Genomic DNA, 22,748 nt, shown 5'->3' with positions numbered 1-22,748 from the left:
TGAGGTCCTTTCACAAATCTATTCAGAAAAACCCATAGTAACCTTTAAAAGATGCAAAAATTTAAAAGATATACTAGTGCACAGCAGGTTTAAAGAAAAAAAGAGAAACCAGTCATGGATAAAAAACATCGCCCCCAAAGGTATGTACAAATGCGGAAATTGTAAGTGGTGTGAACAATGCCTAACAACAAAAACCGTAACTTTAGGGGGTTATACCTGCGATATCACAGATTTTATTTGTTGCAGGACTAAGGGAGTAGTTTACGCCATAGTGTGTGAATGCGGTGTACATTACATAGGTAAAACTATAAGAAACCTTAATAGAAGATTCTATGAACATATATATTCCTGTAGGACAGAAAAAGGAGCCACAAAACTGATTAAACACGTAAATGAAACCCATGGAGGGAACACAAAATGCTTGAAGTTTGTAGGCTTAGAGCGCGTGTTCAATAAAGCCGGGCAGGATACAAATAAAATATTGTTGCAAAAAGAAGCCCGACTTATACTGAGAACAAAAGCGCAAGCCGATATAGGCTTAAATGACAAGATTGAACTGAATATGTTTATTTAAGCATACGCTTGTACCAAGAAATCCACATTTGTTTTTATCCAGAATGTAACGCCCACTGCTGTACGTCATCGGGGGCATGTTTTTAAACCCAGTACGGACAGGAGAGGCGAGGTCTGACGAAGCGCGCAAGCGCGAACCAGCTGTTACCTATTTCACAGGTGTCTGGCGTCCTGCAAGAAGCCCGCATATGTCCTGTAAAATTTTTTAACCACAACGCTACAATAAAGAAGATCACACCATAGGGTGAGTGCCCTCTTTATTCTCTCTCTACGTGGATTATTATTGCTGTCTTTGCTAGCTAAGAGAGTGAGCACCAACCAGTGGTCGTAGGAGATTTGGTTCCTATATAGTGTCGAACCCGACGGGATACGGCGCTTCATCTATCTCTCCAGTGGTAGTGCCGGTGTCTACCTTCTTGTTGTTTATATATGTGTAGGACTTGTCATCTCTGGAGCTGGTATAGATTTTTGCCATGATTTAGGGGGCCAATATGGGGCCATGCAAGGACACTAGCAAGTGCTCATGGAGATCAGTGATTATTTGCTGTGCCACTAGAAGGCATGATTAATCGTGTGGCCGGCCTGCAAGAACAATCACATCATTATTTGTGCAGCCATTTAAATTTATTGCTCTTGGCCGTGTGGACGATAGAGAATTTTTGAAGCACAAAAATCAATAAAATAATACCTTATTTGCCAAGCTCCACCCACTTAACACAATCTGCAGGTGATAAAAGATCACTTTTTACTTGAACAAGCACCATGACATGTGATATAAAAAAAAAAGGTATGAAAACTGCTGCATTTACCCATTACACCTGTGTAGAGATGTCAGAATATGCAAAAAGGGAGCGGCAGTGTAAATCATGATAAATCAGGCATGGGAGGAGACTGTTTAACTGATAAATCCGCAACCCCCCCCAGTCCAATCACTACTTTTAGAGCAGAGCAGTTGTCGGTAACCTAGACAACGAGCTGTCAACAATGGGAGAGAAAGAACAGTGTATCAGAAAGAGTGGGAAAGGTTGCCAATTAAAGGAGAAGTCTTGTGAAAAGTATTATTAAACTACTGTATTGCCCCCCAAAAGTTATACAAATTACCAATATTCACTTATTACGGGAAATGCTTATAAGCATTTACCAGGAGTGGATTAAAAACAGGAGTGGATTAAAAACACAGAAAGGCTCTGTTCACACAATGTTGAAATTGAGTGGATGGCCGCCATATAATGGCAAATATTTGCTGTTATTTTAAAACAATGGCTGTTGTAATATTCACTTATTTGCTGTTATTTTAAAACAATGGCTGTTGTAATATTCACTTATTACGGGAAATGCTTATAAAGTGCTTTTTTCCCTGCACTTACTACTGCATCAAGGCTTCACTTTCTGGATAACATGGTGATGTCACTTCCTGGATAACATGGTGATGTCACGACCCCCATAGCTGTGCGGGCTGTGGCTGCTGGAGAGGATGATGGCAGGGGGATGCTCAGTGTCCCTCCAGTGCCCTGTGTCCCTCAATGTCCTCCTGCCATCATCCTCTCCAGCAGCCACAGCCCGCAGCAGCCACAGCCCGCACAGCTCTTGGAGTCGGGTCGTGACATCATCATGTTATCCAGGAAGTGACATCATCATGTTATCCAGGAAGTGAAGTCTTGATGCAGTAGTAAGTGCAGGGAAAAAAGCACTTTATAAGAATTTCTCATAATAAGTGTATATTGGGGATTTGTATAACTTTTGAGGGACAATGCAATACTTTAATAAAAATTTTCGACGGACTTCTCCTTTAAGGCTGTGTTCACACTACGTATATTTCAGTCAGTATATGTATATTTCAGTCAGTATATTTCAGTATTGCAATCAAAACCAGGAGTGGATTAAAAACACAGAAAGGCTCTGTTCACACAATGTTGAAATTGAGTGGATGGCCGCCATATAATGGCAAATATTTGCTGTTATTTTAAAACAATGGCTGTTGTATTGAAATAATAGCAGTTATTTACTGTTATATGGCGGCCATCCACTCAATTTTAACATTGTGTGAACAGAGCCTGTGTTTTTAATCCACTCCTGGTTTTGGTTGCAATACTGACTTAAATATACTTAGTGTCAATGCAGCCCCCATGTACATGAAAAAATACAAGTTTAGCTATATTAGCTGAGATAAGAATACCCCTTTAAGACTCACATTTCATATGCCAGTCTAAAAGCTGCTATCTACTGCAGACATGCCAAATTTAAACAATTCATATGCCAAAGTTAAACACCAGACATGAACAGAGATGGCAGCAAAGAGCACTGTGAAAGGGTATGTGCACACTACAGAAAATTGGCAGAGAGCTTTAAAGGAAACCTGTCACCCCCCGTGCCGGGGTGACAGGCTCCCGACCCCCCGTTAGATCCCCCTATACTTACCTCATCGCGCCGGGTCCCGCTTCCCGAGCCGGGAGGGTGAATGAGATTTTAGCGCCCGAAGCCCAGCGCACGCGCTCACAGGAGAGTCCGATGCCCATAGAGAATGACGGAGCATTGGACTCCCCATTCATTCACTATGAGCATCTTACTCTCTTGTGAGCGCGCGCCGGGCTTCGGGCGCTGACATCTCAGTCACCTGACCGGCTCAGGAAGAGAGACCCGGCGCGATGAGGTATGTATAGGGGGATCTAACGGGGGGTCGGGAGCCTGTCACCCTGGCACGGGGGGTGGGGGGTGGCTAGTGACAAGACCTTTTTAAAGGGTCCGTATCCGTATCTGAGGGGTCCGTTTCCGTATCTGACCGGGGAGGGGGTGGAAATAGAAGGCTCCGGTGACTTACCTCCCCGGTTCCAGCGCCGGCTCCCGGATCGCGCAGCCCCGTACTCCTGTTTCGTGGCCGCTTCCTGGTCCGAGCTGCGGCTCGAGACGTGACGTCTCAAAGCAGCTCAGCTATTCAGCTCAGCCGCTGAATGGCTGAGCTGCCTTGAGAAAAAGTCACCGGAGCCTTCTATTTCCACCCTCTCCTCAGCCGGATACGGATAATACAGCTTGCCCGGAGTACCACTTCAAGTGCATTTCTGCTGCGCGCCCCTGCTTTAAGTTCTGCCCGTCCTATAGGCTCTATTCTATGCTCAAGCAGATTCTGCCGACCGCCCAAAGAATTGACATGTCAATTCTTTGGGTGGACGTCGGAATCTGCCTGCGAATATAATGAAGCCTATGGAACTGGGTGGAACTGTGCTTAAAGTTCTCTGCCAATTTTCTGCAGTGTGCACATACCCTCAGACTGCAAAGAATGAACTTCCTGCAAGACATACAACAGCTGATAAGTACTGTAAGACTTCAGATTTTTAAATTGAAGTCAATTGCAAATATACCTTTCTGACACCAGTTGATTTGAAAGGAAAAAAGAGACGAGAGGGGATTTGTGGTGGGGAATATAGAGCTGCATAAAAGTTGCATTTTTTTTTTTTGCATGCCTGCAGACAGACACAACCCCAAAGATTTTTCAGATCTATATAAACATATCCAGATTGTTAGTGTTACATATGGAGTACAGTTATGACTGTTTATTCTGACCTGTACATAAATGATCCTACTACTAAATGTGGCCATTACAACCTTCAGGTGCCAGGTACAGAAGAGGAGCTGTCAGTCCACTAATAGTGTAACTGTATCTTCTAAGGAAGCCAGTCACCCTTAAAGTAACCGCTTTACTTATTTGTACCTTGTGAAACTTTAATGTTCCCATTGAACTACACTATATCAGCTACTTGTGTATTTCTAACAAATGCTATGTAATTCTCAACACTTTACTGGATCTTTACAAACCAAAAGAATAAAATTACTAAATAATGTAACAAACAAACTCATTCATTCAAGTCCAGTTATTTGATTTCCTAAAAAGTAAGCCAGCCATGTGAGACTAAACCTAGCGTGCAAGAGATACAGACAATATGAATATATATATATATTTGTGCATGATAATTGAGCCATAAAGAAAATAACCCCGCCTTTCTTTGTTTCCAACAATGACATCTCCATATAACCCCATAATCATCATTAGGAATGCCCCAGGCTTGGCATCACCACTCCTCTAAATACTACACATGTGCAGGATGGTTAAGGCACATGTGCACAGTGATGAATAGGAGAAAGTCCTAAAGATGATGAGGGTGGGAAAGGAGACGGATAGGCGTTGCAAGCCTAGGGCACAGTCATCACTCTAGGCCACACCAATTTGATGCAGGCTGCAAGTTTAAAAGTTGTTTTTAGTAAAAACACGTAGGACGACCACCCCTCTGTTTTTTCCTGGCTGTTTATGAAACAGACAGCAGCCGCCTAGTAGTACCAGGGCTATATATTTTGGTTGCCTTTCAACCTAATACTACCAGCCTGATAACACCAATACAGGACACCACCACGGCCAGAAAAGACAGAGCCCGATGAGTCAGTGGGGAGTGAGGAGAGGGTGCAGGACAATTGGGGGTGGGGTAATAGGCAAGTATTGCTAATAAGGTCCCTGCATGCCTTGCTGACAGGTGAGCGCTCGCTTAGTGTACTATTACAAGCACAGACAGTGAGTGGGGAGCTGTGGGAGGGGCTACCCATTGAAGTCAGCAGCAGTGTGTTTCCACCACTTCTCCTGCACAGAGCAACAAGCAGCAGATCGTCGCTGTTATGATCAGTTCGTTTTAACATGTTGAAAGAACATAATCAGCTGACATTGTGCATGTCGGCTGATCATAGTCTTTAACCATGCACTATGAGACAAAACGATTGGCTGAAACATCTGATAATCAGCCAAGTAAAGCCGATAATCACTTGGTGTAATAGGACGATAAGGTGCCTTTACACAGAGATTTATCTGGCAGATTTTGGAAGCAAAGCCAAGAATGGATTTGAAAAGAGGAGACATCTTAGTCTTTCCTTTAAGACCGGTTCTCTGTTCCTGGCTTTGGCTTAAAAAAAATCTGTCAGGTAAATCTCTCTGTGTAAAGGCACCCCAAGTCAAAGGTTTCTTCAAAAACAGCACCACAGCTGTCCTCAGGTGTGGCATTACAGTTCAGCTCCTATAACCTCAATGGAACAGAGCTGCAATACCACGCACAGACTGAGGAAATGCGTGGTGTTGTTTCTAGAAGAAAGCAGCTGTGTTTTACCCCTTTAATAGTTTCTCTAGAATCCGTTGCGATAAACAAAAGCCATACTGTTTATTTTAGGTTATTTTATCCTGTTTCTCCTGGAGAGATGCCATCTTTTTGTGATCAAGCATCTGTGGTATTTAGAAGATACAGGCTACATAGGGGCGCTATTCAATATATTTGCTTATTTAACATGGAGTAGATATAATCATATCCTGCTGCAGACAGATCTTCAGTAAATCCCCTGCCAACAACTTACAGCTATGTATGCCAAGAACAAAAATAAAATAATAATAATTAAAAAAAATAAAAAATAGTTGTGTTTGAAACAACCAAATATGGAATGGAAACAAGCAAGCGGTAAATGAGAAGGTCTCTGATCAGAGTGTCACAGCAGATGACTGCACTATGGCAATATGGGTAAATGGTTATGTGACTGCATCTAAGCCATCTTATAATAGCTCCATAGAACCACAGTGGTACCTTGGTTTTAGGGGGTATCCAGTGCTACAAAAACATGGCCACTTTTCCCCTCTCTTGTCCCCAGATTGGGTGGGGTTTGAAACTCAGTTCCATTGAATTAAATGGAGCTTAATTGCAAAACGCACCTGAATTGGAGACAAAAGTAGGGGGAAAAGGGGCCATGTTTTTGTAGTGCTGGATAACCCCTTTAAGAGTAATTTGGATTGAGAGCGTTTTGCAAGAAGACCTCAGAATTTTTACAAAATTGTAACTTGAGTTAGGAGCATTGCTTTGGTTTAAGAGCTCTCTGTACTGGGTGGGAGCGTGAGTGGGGGAGGGGCATGGTCTGCATAGCAGGGTCTACAGCACTGTACTCTGACCCAGGAAGTCTCCCTCACCTTCTAAATGATCGCAGATCCACTTCAGGCTGGGGCTTGCATCAGAGGACAGGACGGTGGAGGTAATCTCTCCATGGCTGTAACCCCTCTCTCCCTGAACAGAGAGTACTGCATGTATGTGCCCACATCTGCCCTGCTCATTCCTTCATGCTCCCTGCAGTCTCTGTCCGCCCTTGTGCTTCCCATCCTCTCCATTACTGTACAGTAACTTATTATCACATTGTGCTGTTTCTGAATGTTTGTTTCATCTGTTTTACATGTTAAGAATAATAAATCATTATTTTTGGGGTGTGGAACAAATTGTCTGCATTTCTGTGATTTCTTATGGGAAAATTTGCTTTGGATTACAAGCACTGCCCCAGAACGAATTATGCTCGTAATCCAGCCACCACTGTATATGGAAACTTGTCAGCTTGCAATGAGCTTCCACAAAAAAAAACATGGAGGGAGAGAGGGAGAGAGACATGGAGGCTAGGGACTAGCTGCATCCACTGCGCACACACACACCGGAGAATCTGCTTCATAACTTTGCCTTATTCCCTCAGGAGTCACCCCAGGATCATGTAGGACATTACACTGAAGCTGCAGAGCCAGATTTAGCAGATTGTGCATCCTGAAATACAGTGATAGCACTCACCAAATACAATTCGTAATTTTTTTAGTGGTGCAACAATCCTGGATGCAGGGGAGAAGACATGAGTGATGGTTTCTGCACCCACATCTGTTGCACCAATAAACACTTATGGATTAGATTATGTACTTGACGAGAGCCATTTTGGTATATTCTGGATACGGAATCTTGTATACATTTTAAGGGTCCTATTCCACGGGCCGAGGAGGGCCCGATCAACGATGTAAACGAGCGGCGATCTGCTGGGCCTATTCCACGGCCCGACGATCGTTGAGCGAGGGCTGCAAGGACATAGTTACCGATGTCCTTGCAGCATCATACATTACCTGTCCAGGCTTCTTCTCCGCGCTGTCTTCATCCCCGGGTCCCGCGCGCTCTTTCTTTAGAATGGCCAGTCAGCTGACAGGCCACACTCAGCCAATCACAGGCCGTGGCGGTCCCGGCCTGTGATTGGCTGAGTGCTCCGTCAGCTGACCGGCCATTCTGAAGATAGAGCGCGCGGGACCCGGGGATGAAGACAGCGCGGAGAAGAAGCCTGGAGAGGTAATGTATGCTGCTGCTTGTCAAATCATCGGTCGTCCGGCGCCCACAGCTATTCAACCGTTGATTGTTGGTCTGACCCTAAATGAACGATCAGCCGATGACATAATCGGCTGATCGTTCTATTTCACCGAACGATAAATCGTCCGAATCGGGCCAAATGGGGCCGATCCGGCCAATTATCGTTCCTGTGGAATAAGGCCCTATCAGTGTTTCCACAATGACATATTACACAACTTACTGCAATAGGCTATTAGCTATGCGTATAGAATGCACAGTTATCAGTTAACACAATGAAGAAGCACCATGAGCTTTTGTTGTGTTATATAAAAAGTCCAGCAGCTCCTTTCCCATGGTAGAATGTGTGGTAAGGCACTCTGCATCATAAACCTGATTCTGTACGTATCATGGTGCTTTAAGGGTACGCTCACACTACGGAATATGTGGGGAGACTTCAAGCAGAAGCCGTACACCCAAAGAATTGAACTTCAAGCGGCGACCGTGCAGCGGAATCCGATTAAAGTCTTTCTGCTTATTCCATAGTGTGAACATACCCTAAAGGGGAACGATCAGTAGGTTAGACATATCTAAACTGCTGGTACCTTCCTAGTAAGAACAGCCAACTGAGGATAAAGGTACGTCACTTACCTTAATCCTCGGCGCTGTTTCCATGCTGTTTATTGGAAAATCCTCTGCCCGGTAGGAGCACTGGAGGTGGGGCTTCTTCCCCCCAGCACCAATCCGGCCCACCCACAGCCAGCCCCCTGCACGGCGATCCACCCCGGCCGGCCAACCCCCTCTAACAATTATCCATGTAGGGGGCCAGTAGCCCTGCTGCCAGTGCTCCTATCGGCTTACCAGACAGAGGATTTCAGAGTAAACAGCACGGAAACAGACAATTGTGCAAATAATTGTTATTACGTTCAGATTTAAATGATAATTGTTTAGTGTAAATGTAGGCAAGGACCAAATAACCAACGAGAAAGCATTTGTTTGGTACGGACACCAAAATCATCGTTAATTGTTCGCTGTAATTCCGCATTCGTTTGCTAATCAATCACTAGTCGCTCAGTATAATTCCACATTCATTCACTGTAATTCCATAGTCGTTCGCTAATTGTTCCGGGTAATTCCACATCGTTCCTTCATTTGCATGGATGAGATGGAGTAAATGATCATAGTAAGGATCGTAACTAACAACTATTGTTCTGTGTATTATGCCGAAAGATTTCAGGTTAACAATATCCTCAGCACCCCGTCCACACTAGGGAGCTTTCAGCAGGTTAGATTTGTCTAACCTGATGATAGTTCCCCTTTAAAGCGACTCCGTACCCACAATCTGCCCCCTCCCCCCCCCCCCAAACCACTTGTACCTTCAGATAGCTGCTTTTAATCCAAGATCTGTCCTGGGGTTAGTTCGGCAGGTGATGCACTTGTCATAAAAACAACTTTTAATCTGGCAGCGCTGTGTCTAACGGCCGGGGCTTACATTTGTATATGTATTAGGCTGGCACCACCTCTATGTCCTTCCTCCCCACCCTCCTCATTATTAAGAATGATCCAGGAACATTTACTGCCGTTTTAGCTTTGGACAGGTGTATTAACGATCCAGCCCATGTTCATTATGCACACAGGTGGGGAATAGGAAGCAATCTGCCTGGAGTATTCCTAATGATGAAGAGGGTGGGGAAAGGTTGTGCCAACCTAATGCATATACAAATGTAAGCCCCGGCCGTTAGACACAGCGCTGCCAGATTAAAAGTTGTTTTTATGACAATAACTGCATCCCCTGCCAAACAGACCCCAGGACAGATCTTGGATTAAAAGCAGCTATCTGAAGGTACAAGTGGTTTGGGGGGGGGGGGGGGGGGGTCAGATTGTGGGTACGGAGTCGCTTTAAAGGCAAAGAAAACAATATGAGTATACCCAAGGGTTAAGGTTTTTTTGTACTCATTGCACATGCCAACCAAGCACATTAAGACATCATGCTATAAATAAGTCTATGCAAGTAAACAAGGGATGCCTTGTTTTATTCTATTTCTTAATGGTTCCCTGTGGGGCTAACATAATCCCAATTAGTTCTTAGATGGCATGTGTGCTCTAGGTTTACAGTTCGTGCATATTCCACAAATTATTATCAGCAAACAAATCAGTAGGCATGATACTATACATTCAGTATGGGACCCTTGCCATGAAAATAATAATAAAAAATACTAAATATATATTTAATTAACTAAAAAAAAAAAAAAGCAGCCTTTTCTCTTCCATTCACGGCACCTGGACATGAGGACGGCAGCAGAAGATGGCGGGGACGCAGCAGACGGGAAATTCGAACACCGATCGTCACTGGAGGGATGATAAGTATATATTCTGGGCGTGTCGGTTATTTTTTTTTTTTTTTGGGGGGGGGGGGGGGGGGGGGGAGGGCCAGAGTACTCCTTTAAGTATTTGGTTGCCTATATGTACGTTGGATTGAACAGTCAGAGAAACAGAAACGTTATTGCAAAATGGGTTGCGATTAAGAGCTTTATATAATCATGCCTCCCTGAAAATAATCCATGCCCTCCAGCCTCCCCTAAGCACACCCCCAAGACTAGCACACTCATACTCCATTTCCCACCCATTTGACTATCAAGTGAAAAGTACTAGTAGATAAACAATAGAAACATAGAAATCTATGGGGCACGTCTCCTCACAAAGACGCAAGAGAGGATTGTGCAGCAGAGTAGTCTTTTACCCAGGGCCGCTTCTGCCATGAGGTGAGATGAGTTTATTGCTCAGGGCGGCAGCTTTGTAGTTGTTTGTAGGGGCAGCAGATTTTATGGAGTGGCCATAAATTATACTGTCTGCTATACACCACTGACTTTATTGACTTCCTGACCTGCAGATAATAGCTGGACACATATAGAATGCAGGGAAGTCAGGACTGCAAACACTCTGCAGTTACTGTTATATGGTGTCACACGTCACTGCACTACAAGTGATCACTGCCCCTGAAGAATTGGAAAGTTTGATACTTTTTCTGTCTTGTTCTCACCAAGCATGGGAGGTAGTGCTGGGAAAGAGTGTTTTATGGTGGAGCAGGATTGTGTATACAGTATGCACCTAATATGATAAGCCCTGCTTCTACCCAATTATTAAACTGATCGGTGTCAGGGTCTCAAAAGCTAGAAGTGTCATCAGTTTGGAATGGGAATTGAATCACATGACACATTCACTTTAAATATGTGATCCAGAATTAGAGAAAAAAAAATTTGGCTCCATTGACTTCCATAGAACTGGGCTGCAATACCACCCCCACACTGGTTTTAGAAGTAAGCAGCCATGTTTTTTAATCCTCAATAACCCCTTTAACCCCTTAAGGTCAAAGCCAATTTCGTTTTTGCACTTTTGCTTTTTCCTCTTTAGGCGAAAAAATGCAAGCGATATGGCCTTTTAAACATAGAGACCCACATGAGCCCTTATTTTTTGCGAAACCAATTGTACTTTGCAATGACAGGCATTATTTTTCCATAACTTATGCTGCGAAACTGGAAAAAAAATCATTTGCGCTGTCAAATTGAAAAAAAAAAAAAAAAAAAAAGGAATTTGTTTTGATTTCGGGGAGTTTTGCATTTACGCCGTTCGCCCTGAGGTAAAACTGACTTGTTATGCATGTTCCTCAAGTTGTTACGATTACAACGATATGTAACATGTATAACTTTTATATTATCTGATGGCTTGTAAAAAAAATTCAAACCATTGTTAACAAATATATGTTCCTTAAAATCGCTCCATTCCCATGCTTATAGCTTTTATTCTTGGGTCTATGGTGCTGTGTGAGGTGTCATTTTTTGCGCCATGATGCGTTCTTTCTATCGGTACCTTGATTGCGCATATGCAACTTTTGGATCACTTTTTATTACATTTTTTCTGGATTTGATGCCACCAAAAATGCGCAATTTTGCACTTTGAAATTTTTTGGCGCTGACGCCGTTTACCGTGTGAGACCAGGAATGTGATAAATTAATTGTTCGGGAAATTACGCGTGCGGCGATACTAAATATGTTTATTTATATTTATAAAATGGGGGTGATTTGGACTTTAATGGGGAAGGGGGATTTTTTATTAATAAAAACATTTTTACTTTAACTAGAAGTCCCCCTAAGGGACTTGTATATACACAGCACTGATCTCTCATAGAGATCAATGCTGTGTATATACACAGCAAAGATCCATCAGATCAGTCATAGATTGCTATGGCCTGCTGCAGGCCATAGCAATCTATTGCCGAGCCGGGATCAGCGTCATTCAGACGCTGAGGCCCGGCACGGCCAGAAGCACTTAGAGGATTAATTAGCGGCAACGGGACCCATGCAGGCTAATAGAGGCACTGCCCGGCTGCACATGTCGGCTGGGATCAGCGCCGTTCAGAGCGGGGTCCTGGCGGGTCCCCGCTCTGAACACCCCCGCGGCACCATGACGGATCAGATACGTCATGGGTCGCTAAGGGGTTAAAGAGGTTATCCAGCACTACAAAAACATGGCCACTTTCTTCTTTTTGTAGCGCTGGATAACGCCACATGTACTATAATTCTGTATTCTACATGCAAAGGTAACGCAAAAGGTTAGTTTAAAGCGACTCTGTACCCACAATCTGACCCCCCCCCCCCCAAACCGGAGAAAATGTTCCAGTGGCATTCCTAATGCTGAAGAGGGTGGGGAGGAGGGACAGAGGGGTGGTGAAAAGTTAGGGCACAGATACTCCCGTAGGGCACGGGGTTGTAAGTTTAAAAGTTGTTTTTTGGACAATAACTGCATCACCTGCCGAACGGACCCCCAGGACAGATCTTGGATTAAAAGCAGCTATCCGAAGGTACAAGTGGTTTGGGGGGGGGGGGGGGGGGGGGGGTCAGATTGTGGGTACAGAGTTGCTTTAAATCCATGGTGACAAATGTGGTTATAAAGGCTATACATTACATCTATCCTCAGCGCGATTTACAACATACAAAATGAGGCACAGCTTCAACCTTAGACACAGCGATTCTGAAAAACAAACAAGTCTACAGGAAACAAACTGCACTAACAAAGATATTAACTATTTAATATGGGCCCAGCCTTTCTTTAAGCGTGCAGGTAGTTAATTACGAGTGACTGGAGTGAAACGTTCGATCACTAGTCACTGGTACCGAGTTACACTACAGGCTTACATTCAGTGTATCAATAGAAGCATAGGGGGAGATTAATCAAACATGGTGTAAAGTGAAACTGGCTCAGTCGCCCCTAGCAACCAATCAGATTCCACCTTTCATTCCTCACAGACTCTTTGGAAAATGAAAGGTGGAATCTGATTGGTTGCTAGGGGCAACTGAGCCAGTTTCACTTTACACCATGTTTGATAAATCTTCCCCACAGACTTTACTCCTCAGTAAGGCTGCATTCACATGCCCCGTAAAATTGTCCGTTCTGCGAACCCCACCACAAAAAAATAGGCCATGTCCCAGTGCGGATCACGGCATAGATCAGCTCATGTAAACCCAGCTTAAGGTCTCACATGTATTTGATCAGTGCTTACACATTGTACTGAGGCTGCCTTGGTAACTAGGTCCCTCCACAGACCCAGAGTTTTTACTATAAGACATTACCAAAAAAGCCATACTAGCTACTAGCGTATAGTAAGCAAATGGCTGGAGTAGTTCCAGTATGCTTTATTTTAAAATAAATTAAAAGGGAATTCCAGCGATCCCATAAAAATTTAAATGCATAAATAGCTTACACCTTTCCTACACTGTTCCTAGTCCCAGAAGTAAACTAGATTCCAATTTCATATCATGGCACCCGCCCAGGAAACTACATCTTCCAGCATTCATTGCACCGCAGAGCCAACTGCCAGGTACACATCCCTGTCTTGTAGTATCTGACCAACATCTGCTTCTGTTTTGCACAGTAAACAGGGTCTCCTTTCCCCTATACTACTCAGGAGAGGCTGTTGCTTCCCCGCTCTTCGCCAGGTGATCACTGTGTGATGTCAGTGGTGGGTGGGGTTACAGATGAGGCGTTACAGATTGCCTGACAACAGAAGAGACAGGTCATGTGACCTCTGTCTCAGAAGGGAAAGGGAGGATAGAGGATTAGGGAAAGTGGACCTAGAAGTGAAGATTTTCAGCAGAGTCAGGATGTGCTGCAGACAAACGGACCAATTCATGTAATAGAAACCTATTACAAACAAGCTTATGAGTAGGGATTTAACAGGGTTAAATTTTATTAAACGAAATGTCCCTTTAAGACTGGGATGACTAGAAAAGGGCTGTACGTTTGTGGTATACATCAGCAGAAATGTATGCCAACATACCTGTGTGGGGACCATTCACTTAAATAAGTCTACTATTGACAATGTTTTAAGTCTTCCAGAACTCAAAAATGCAGTCTCCTGAGCTTTTGAGTCCTACAATACAGAAGTATCATTAGTAGAGTATGTTTGGTCTATAGAGATGATAAAGCCTATGGCCATAGGCTGTATTCATGTTTTACCAGACTCTCTAGGGCTGCATCCAACTTCTTCAGCCACCAGTATTTAAAGGAGAAGTCCGGTGAAAATTTGTATTAAAGTGTTGTATTGCCCCCTAAAAGTTATACAAATGACCAATATACACGGGAAATGCTTATAAAGTGCTTTTTTCCCTGCACTTACTACTGCAAAGGCTTCACTTCCTGGATAAAATGGTGATGTCACGACCCGACTCCCAGAGCTGTGCGGGCTGTGGCTGCTGGAGAGGATGATGGCAGGGGGATGCTCAGTGTCTCCCCAGTGCCCTGTGTCCCTCAGTGTCCCCCTGCCATCATCCTCTCCAGCAGCCACAGCCCGCACAGCTCTGGGAGTCGGATCATGACATCACCATTTTATCCAGTAAGTGAAGCATTGATGAAGTAGCAAGTGCAGGGGAAAAAAAAGCTCTTTATAAGCATTTCCCGTAGTAAGTGTATATTGGTGATTTGTATAACTTTTGGGATGCAATACAATACTTTAATAAAAATTTTCCCGGGACTTCTCCTTTAAATACTGGTGGCTGAAGAAGTACATGCCGATCACACAGCCCACGGGGTTCAAGCTATAGGGCAGTTAAGGCATGGGCTGTAGGTAGAAGTGTGCTTTACGTTTATAACGCAGCCCTTTCTATATTGTTTCGCTGTATCATTATTGTGTATTTGTTTCAATATATCATTAAAGTCACCAATTACCTCTATACAATTGCTGAATTCTAGTACTACTAGTTTGACAACATCTGGTTATGCTAGTGTAGCGTTACTGTTCAACATACAGAATTATTAATCTGCATGTCATTGTATGTATATCATTGTCAATAGATGATTAGTCATCAAACACAGAAGCTCCATGTAGATTTATCATCCAGTGACTGGTGAATAGTAAGCCGACCTAAAGGTTTTATGGTCACACGTAGACCGATATGCAGTTAAACTTTATTCTTTTCAGCTGTTTATGTCTAGTAAATGTATACCACTATCTAATACTGCGTTTACACAGAACAATTATCGTTCAAATTTTCGCTATAACGATCGCACTTGAGCAATAATCGACTCGTGTAAACACAGCGAAAGATCAAACGACGAGTGAGAAATCTTTAATTTGGATCTTTCAACATGTTCTCAAATTGTCGTTGGTCGTTCCCTAAAAATTCGCAGAGCGCTTCGTGTAAACAGTCTTTCACCGATTCACCCTATGTGTGAGATGGGCTTAAGCGATCTTGAAAACAATCGCAATAACAATTTTTCTAACAATTTATTTGTCTAAATGCTGATAGTTATAAAAACCAAATCGTTAAACGATCAATTGGGCGAATTATCGCTTCATGTGAACGTAGCATAAGACCCTAAAACAAAGCACATAAGAAGAATCTACTGTGAGGAAAGAGAAAAGAACCAGGTTGTGAATATATCCACATTACTGCGCCAAATACATAAATGCCATTCATTCCCGCACTGTGGCGAAGCATTGTTCCACACAAAGAAAGAAATATACATGTATTTCTGGCAGAGCTCTTTAGTGTGGACAATAGAAGGGCTTGTCAGCTCACAATGAACGCCACATTTTCTATGGGCGATCAGAGCAGTCAATGTATTTAGAAGACAAAGGGTTTAAAAAAAAAAAAAAAAAAAAAAAAAAAAAAAAAAAAGCACACGTGATATGTAAAAGCGTTTTATACTGTACATATATGAAGACGTTCCTAGTTTTGGAATGGTACTGACATTATAGTCTACATTTCTGTCATCTGACTGCTGGAAAACTGACGTTAGGTGAAAATAACTGTTTACAATAGGACCAATGTCAGGTGCAAATCACAGTATATAACCAACTTAACACTGACAAAACTGAATACTGTACTAGAAGCAATAACAATACAGTACAGCATTACATTAAAAAGTAATAGGACAGCACATTTTTGTAAAAACATATGCCGCCAGCGGCCTTATGCAGCTTATATAGTCAAAAACTGGTCTATATACTGAGGATAATGCTCTGTAAGCAGTTAAACAACTCTTCAATAGGTGACCCACAAATCTATACATCTACCATCTACCTGCAAGGACTTTGTTTGCTTATCCCTTGCCGCATGCCTGTAAGTAGATAAGGTAGGGTTGGGTATTGGCTTTTCTGTACTAGAACAGAACAGTCAGTTTCATGTAGTACTCACAATGGGCGAGACTTATACAAATGTAAGCAGAATATAGAAGAACAACAAATGAGCTCCTGATAGTTAAGAAATTCTGGCCTCTTTGTCACCCCCGGGCAAAATGGTGTCAACTCTGCAGCAACGTTGCTCAATCTAAATTGAGGGTCAAATAATATACTATTGCGTATAAATCAATTATAACATAAGAACATGTTTGGTTTCTATAGGCAGCACGTACATAGCCAACACCAGTCTGCCTATATTTCTTGCCAAAAACTAACAGTCTAATTCCACAAAGTGATTTTTCGACGATACATGATCGCTATGGCGAATGACCTGAAATCGTTCACCCAATTACACGGAACAAGGATCGTTACTTATGATCGTTCTTGCGCTCATCCTGTCATCGCTACTGTGAACGACCATACAACGTCTTATTACAATGAACAATGCAATAACGGTTTTCAAACGATAAAAATAGGTCTAAATTCTATCAAGCAACCAACGATTTCTCATTGGTCGTTTAACGCTGTCTGCAATTACACAAAACAATTACGAACAGTCTAACAGTTTTTTCTTAAAAGGACACCTTTTCTGTTTTTATCAGGACATATACCATAGGGGTTTCTTCTTTACTCTGATGCTTATATTCTCACAGAAACCAAATATACACCTATGTGACTAAGTGCTAATGGTCTACCTATAGTAAAGACATGCGCACTGATGGTTATGGACCCATGGTCGCTCTGGTATAATGACTCCTTAAAAAAAAAAAATATATATATATATATATATATATATTATATATATATAAAAAAAAAAATAATATTATTAATTACAAGCCATTACCATAGAGGGGATTCTTTGGCATAAGGACAACTGCTTTACAATACAATGTGTTGTCATAAAGGTTAATATTTATAAATAAGGTTAATATTTACAAATAAAGTCAATATTTATAAATCTATACAAATCATAGGGTTAATATTTATAAGTAATATTGACAAATAATAGTAGCACAATCTTACCCCTTCATACAAGTTATCTAATAAGTCTATGACCCCATATGGACTCTACTATATCTATGTATTTAAGCAATACTCTAACAGGACTGATAAGTTATCACTGGATCCATTGTTATAAAGTCAGAGAACACTGAGAGCAGAGGTCACCAGGAAACCCTCTAAAATACTGTAATGTCTATGAGGTGACAGCCCAGACTTACCGAAGAAGGAGGGGAGGTGGGACACAGAGTCCAAGAAGCTACAGGTGTCTATCTGCTTGTCGGCAGGTAAAGGCTTGAACTGGTGCTGAAGGAGGAGAGCCATGGTGAGGCCCGAGGGAAGTGCTCAGTGCCTCCTGATAGTGCTGCCTGTCACGCTTCAGTCTCACTGCCCGGACTGGGACCAACACGGAACTATACTACTCAGCCCTCTCCTATACAGCTGACACAGGGGGCGGGACGATTGGAATGCGTCGCATCCAATCAGCGTGCAAATCGCTAGCCAATCAGAAAATAGCGTTTAGGATCATGACGTCACAGGTCCGAGTAACACAGAGGAGTTGGCCCGGCGCGGTCCGTGTGGTGGCGGCGTCTGTGCTGGGACATAGGAGCCCGCGCGCTTGTTTTCACTCGCGTGAATAAATAATACGAGCTAAGATGGACGCGAGGTTCAGTCATGAATAGTGAATGAGCACTTTCCGCTAACACTACTAGTTGTCAGCTGAGAGGGAACCTGACTGCGGCGTATAGGGCGCTCATGTGACTAGAACTGAGCTGTGGAGGATATCGGTGATGGTCCCTAGGGGGCGTAAGCCGTGACAGACCCGGCAGCCATCATGAGGGGTACTGTAAGGTCCATCACAGCTGAGGAGGAAGCTGAAAGGGAGTTTCTGAAGAGGTGAAAAAAGTTGGCCATTTATATAGGACACCTCCTATGTTCACACAACGTTGTTACAACGGCCGCGATTCCCATGCAACTCACGTAGTGCTGCCTTCGGTATACACACGGTATACACTCCGGCCGGGATGACTAGTGGCGCCACGAGAAACTGGCGTCAGTTTTCTGCAGCCGCTATTCATTGAATAGCAGCCGCAGAAAACCCTGTCAGTGCACACTATGGAGCGAGCGGCTCCGGCCGCACGCTCCATGGTGTGATGTGCAGGGCCGTATTTACCACTAGGCACCCGTGGTCCAGTGTCTAGGGCAGCCCCTTGCATAGGGGCAGCACCAGGGAGCAGGGGGAAGGAAACTATTTTTTTTTTTTGTTTTTATTTTTTAAGTCTCCCACCTCCTGTTCAGACTTGCCAGTATTTGAGGGGGTAGGGGGGAGGAATGAACAGATCTGGTGTGGAGGTGTTGTTCAGGTCTGGTATGGCTGTGACGCCTAGAGTTATTACCTACCTATCCTGTGGTGAGAATTCCTTCGAACAATATGCAGACGGCTCTAATCATTGATTCAATGTGGAAATTTTTTGTTTTAAGCAGTTAAAAACCATGACAATGCCATTCAGACAATTTTTATACATGTAGAGCAATGCATGTGGCCGAAACCACGTTCCCCAAGATGGGGGTGTTTTTTAGTGCCTAGGGCAGCAGCAGCTGTTAATACGGCCCTGGTGCTGTGGGGAGTTCTGATGTGGGCGCACACAGATGCGCCCGTTTCAGAACTCTGCGGCGCTAAAGATCATCTGGCCGGTACTGCAGTACAGGCCGGGATGATCTTTTCAGAGACCGGACGCTCCGTGGCCCAGACAGCTCTTACGTTGTGTGAACATAGCCTTAAAGTGTTTACAGGAGAAATTCATTGGCACACCCCAAAAAGAATACAGACCACACCGCTGACCCTACACCAGATACCCCCTAATTCTTACAGCCCTCCTGAGAAAATATAGACCCATACATATTCCACCAGCCCCCTTAACTACAACCAGACTAGACCAGACGCCCCTGTTCGCAGACCCCTTGGATAACCCTGTACAGAGCCCCCTTCTTTACAGACATCAGAAGAGCTCCTCAAAACATACATGTTCACACAGAGCAAAGTGACGGAACTCTCCGCTGCACAATTCCATCTGCTTCAGTCTCACGCAGTCTCTCTATAGGAGGGCTCGCGCGCCTCTGCTTTCATCACTCTCCCCTCAAAGAATTGACATGTCGATTCTTCAAGTGGAGAGCTGTGGACAGTGAGTCCTCCCATAGGCCGATTTACACTGAGAAAGAACGGTGGAATTCCGCCGTGCTCAGTGTCCCGCTTTGAGTGAATGAGAGGGCGCTCACTCATTCACTCTCTGAGCGGAGAGCGGCGGCAGCAGAGCAGCATACGCCCTCTTATTCACTCAAAGCAGGACACTGAGCATGGGGGGATTCCGTGGTGGAATTCTGCCATTCTTGCTCAGTGTGTACGGGGCCTTAGAGAGACTGAGGCAGATGGAATTCCGACGATTTTGCACCGTGAACTGCCCTTATCCAGACTCTAATCTTATTCTTCAGGCCCAATATTTTATGTAAAAAGAGGTAAAGAGAAAATGTATCGTTTTTTCTTTAAAATTACATTTGATATGTATTATCCTACAAAACTTTTTAGGGTACAAACACACACAGCAGATTTCACGCTGTTAATCCCTTGCCATCCACTATCCATTGACATCCTGCTGCGAATTTGCAGCGTGAAATCCGCTGCAGATCCGGTGTTTGTTTCTACCCTTAGGGTGTTATTACACGGGCCGATGAAGGCCCGATAATAACTGTAAACGAGCGCCGCTCGGCTAGTCAGCTAAGGCAGGCCGCTCTGAAGCTAGAGCACGCAGGACCCGGGGAGAAGACCAAGAGGAGCCCTGCAGCCTGGATAGGTAATGTATATTGGCAGTCGCCGGCCACGCACCGCTATTACATGTAGCCATGCGCGGTCGGCGCCCGAAAATTATAGGTTCAAACCTATTTCAACGAACAGCCGATGATCGTTGTCATCGGCTGATCGTTGTATTTATTACAGGGAGTGATAATCGTCCGATTATCGTTCTGTGTAATAGTACCCTTACACTAATCTCTACTAGAGATGAGTGAATCTCAGGCATGCTTTGATTACCAGTGGAAAAAGACATTGGATGCTGCCTGGAAAACATTGATAGAGCCATAGGCTGTATCCATGTTTTCCAGGCTTTCCTAGGGCTGCATCCAACTTCTTCAGCCACCGGGTAGTTAAAGGACAACTCCCTCGGGACCCCCCCCCCAAAAAAAAAAAACACAGACACACACAGGCACCATACTCACCATCCCTCCGGTGACGATCGCCACTCGATTCGCCCGCCGTCCAGCAATGTCTCTCACTTCCGGGTCCAGGGGATGGAAAAGGCTGCCAGTGCGCTTTTCATTAGCTAGAGCGCATCACATGGCTTCCAGCAAGCTCAGCCAATCAGGGCTGAAAGCTTGAAGCCATGTGATGCGCTCCAGCCAATGAAAAGGCTGCTGGTGCGCATGTGCACCAGCAGCCTTTTCTATCCCATTCACTTTCCATGAAGATGCCGAGGAGGAAGAAGACCCGGACCGCCCCCCAGCTCTGACATTGTCGTCACAAGATGGTGCCCGGGAGAAGAGGACGGTGACGACCGTAATAGGTAATGTATAATTTTTTTAACTTCCGGGGGGGGGGGGGGGCAGACAGTTATATAACTTTGTAATGTGTGTTAAATAATAAAAAAAAAAAATTCGTGGGAGTTGTCCTTTAAATCCCGAACAATAGGATTCAAGTGGGCTCGAGTTGCACATACAGCAGTCTAAATAGACTCTCAGAACAGACCTCGCCATGGTAAACCAAAAAAGTTCAGTGCACGTGCTCAGTGTTATATCCAGAAGTTGCCTTTTCAAAATAGACGTATGTGTTTCCACCATTGCCGCAGAGGTTAAAGGGGTGGGGGTGAGCCTGTCAGCCTCAGACCATATGCTGCACACTGCAATAAAGGTAATCTGTCTGCACCTGGGCCCTACCTGAGGTGCTGACAGTGTGTTGTAGTTGATAGTGCCCTTGTGAGCATGTTGCCTTTTGGTAGTGTGCAGTGGATTATGCACAGTCTCTTACTGCAATGAAGAGTTAAAGAGGAGTTGTAGCTCAGTGCTTGTGCCGCACTCTGGCACACCTCACCACTCCTTCCTCCTCCCTCTCCATCATGAATAATCTCTGCTGCCCGGCCTCCTGCTCGCTCAGCTGTCAGCCAGTGTCTTTGATTGCAGATCAGTCCTGTGTAGGCATGTTATATCTGAAAGAAACAGATATGGTTGAATGTCAAAGCCCAGATGTGTTGGAGCTGTGGTCTAGGGGTAAATCACCTATCTAGAGATCACTAGCAGTTTATTCTTTGGTTCGATTCCCCTGATGGAAATGAAATATAAGTAGTTTTTTTCTCATTATTGTATCATTTCTATAAGTGCAAAGAATTCCCAGTCAGGTCCAAATTAGTTTTAAAATTCATGTTCAATACAATGAAAAAAAAATATATAGGGGAAATTTAGTGTTTTGCACCTATGTTTAGGTAAATAACTGGATTTTTCACCCCTTTTTGGCCTTAAAGGGGTACTCCAGCGAAAAGCTTTTTCCCAGTAATTGTAACACATTACAAAGTTATATAACTTTGTAATATGCTTCAATCACCTATCTGCCCCCCTTCCCTATCTTTTCCCCCTCAACCTCCCACCAGGAAGTGAAGTAAACTAATTCTTACCTAATAACTGTTGACCCCAGGCTGTACTGTGGAAGCCATTTTGTAACAATGACCTCATCTGCATAGGCACAGCTTTCTGGTTTGGGGTTTCCCATGATGTACTTTGTCTCCTGTGATGTCTAACTGACTCAACAATCAGATCTGAGCAACCTGAGTCATCTGACAAAGGGAGGCGGGCCTAACAGGGCTTAGACCAGCCTCCCTCTTAACCTCTTAAGGACCCATGACGTACCGGCACGTCATGGATCACTGTCACTTAAGGACCCATGACGTGCCGGTACGTCATCCCTTTAAACGGGCGCCGCGGCCGGCCGGGTCCCGATCGGGGGAGATAGCCTGCTATAATACATAGCAGGCCATCTCTCCCTGTCGGCATGGAGGGTTGTTAACCCCCCCCATGCCGACGATCGCCGCTATTGGCTGATAAGCCCATAGCGGCGATCGGAACCTTTCCGGGCCATCGGTGGCCCGATGACCCGGAAAAAAATGGCGGTCGGTGCTGTCCGAGGACGGCACCGACCGCCATTACTGTAAAAAGTAATGGTGGTCACGGTACCACCGTCCCGATCGCCGTGAACGGCCGGCCAGCCGGCCGGCCGTTCACGGCGATCAAAGTCCCCACAAGTAATAAAT

The 22,748-nt window shown here is 44.2% G+C and overlaps 1 protein-coding gene across 1 annotated transcript in view; it reads right to left on the bottom strand.

Annotated features, from left to right (window-relative positions):
- Window positions 1–17,815, bottom strand: part of GLTP (glycolipid transfer protein) — a 43,836-nt gene extending 26,021 nt beyond the window's left edge. Inside the window, exon 1 of the mRNA XM_069961356.1 lies at window positions 17,622–17,815. Within this exon, the coding sequence (XP_069817457.1) occupies window positions 17,622–17,724 (103 nt within the window). The 5' untranslated portion in view covers window positions 17,725–17,815. The remainder of the gene's footprint in view (window positions 1–17,621) is intronic.
- Window positions 17,816–22,748: the final 4,933 nt, after the last annotated feature.

Source organism: Dendropsophus ebraccatus, chromosome 3, assembly GCF_027789765.1.
Source record: "Dendropsophus ebraccatus isolate aDenEbr1 chromosome 3, aDenEbr1.pat, whole genome shotgun sequence".
Lineage (NCBI taxonomy): Eukaryota > Metazoa > Chordata > Amphibia > Anura > Hylidae > Dendropsophus > Dendropsophus ebraccatus.
The sequence above is the reverse complement of the archived record's forward strand: the minus strand, read 5'-3'. Positions and strand labels throughout refer to the sequence as shown.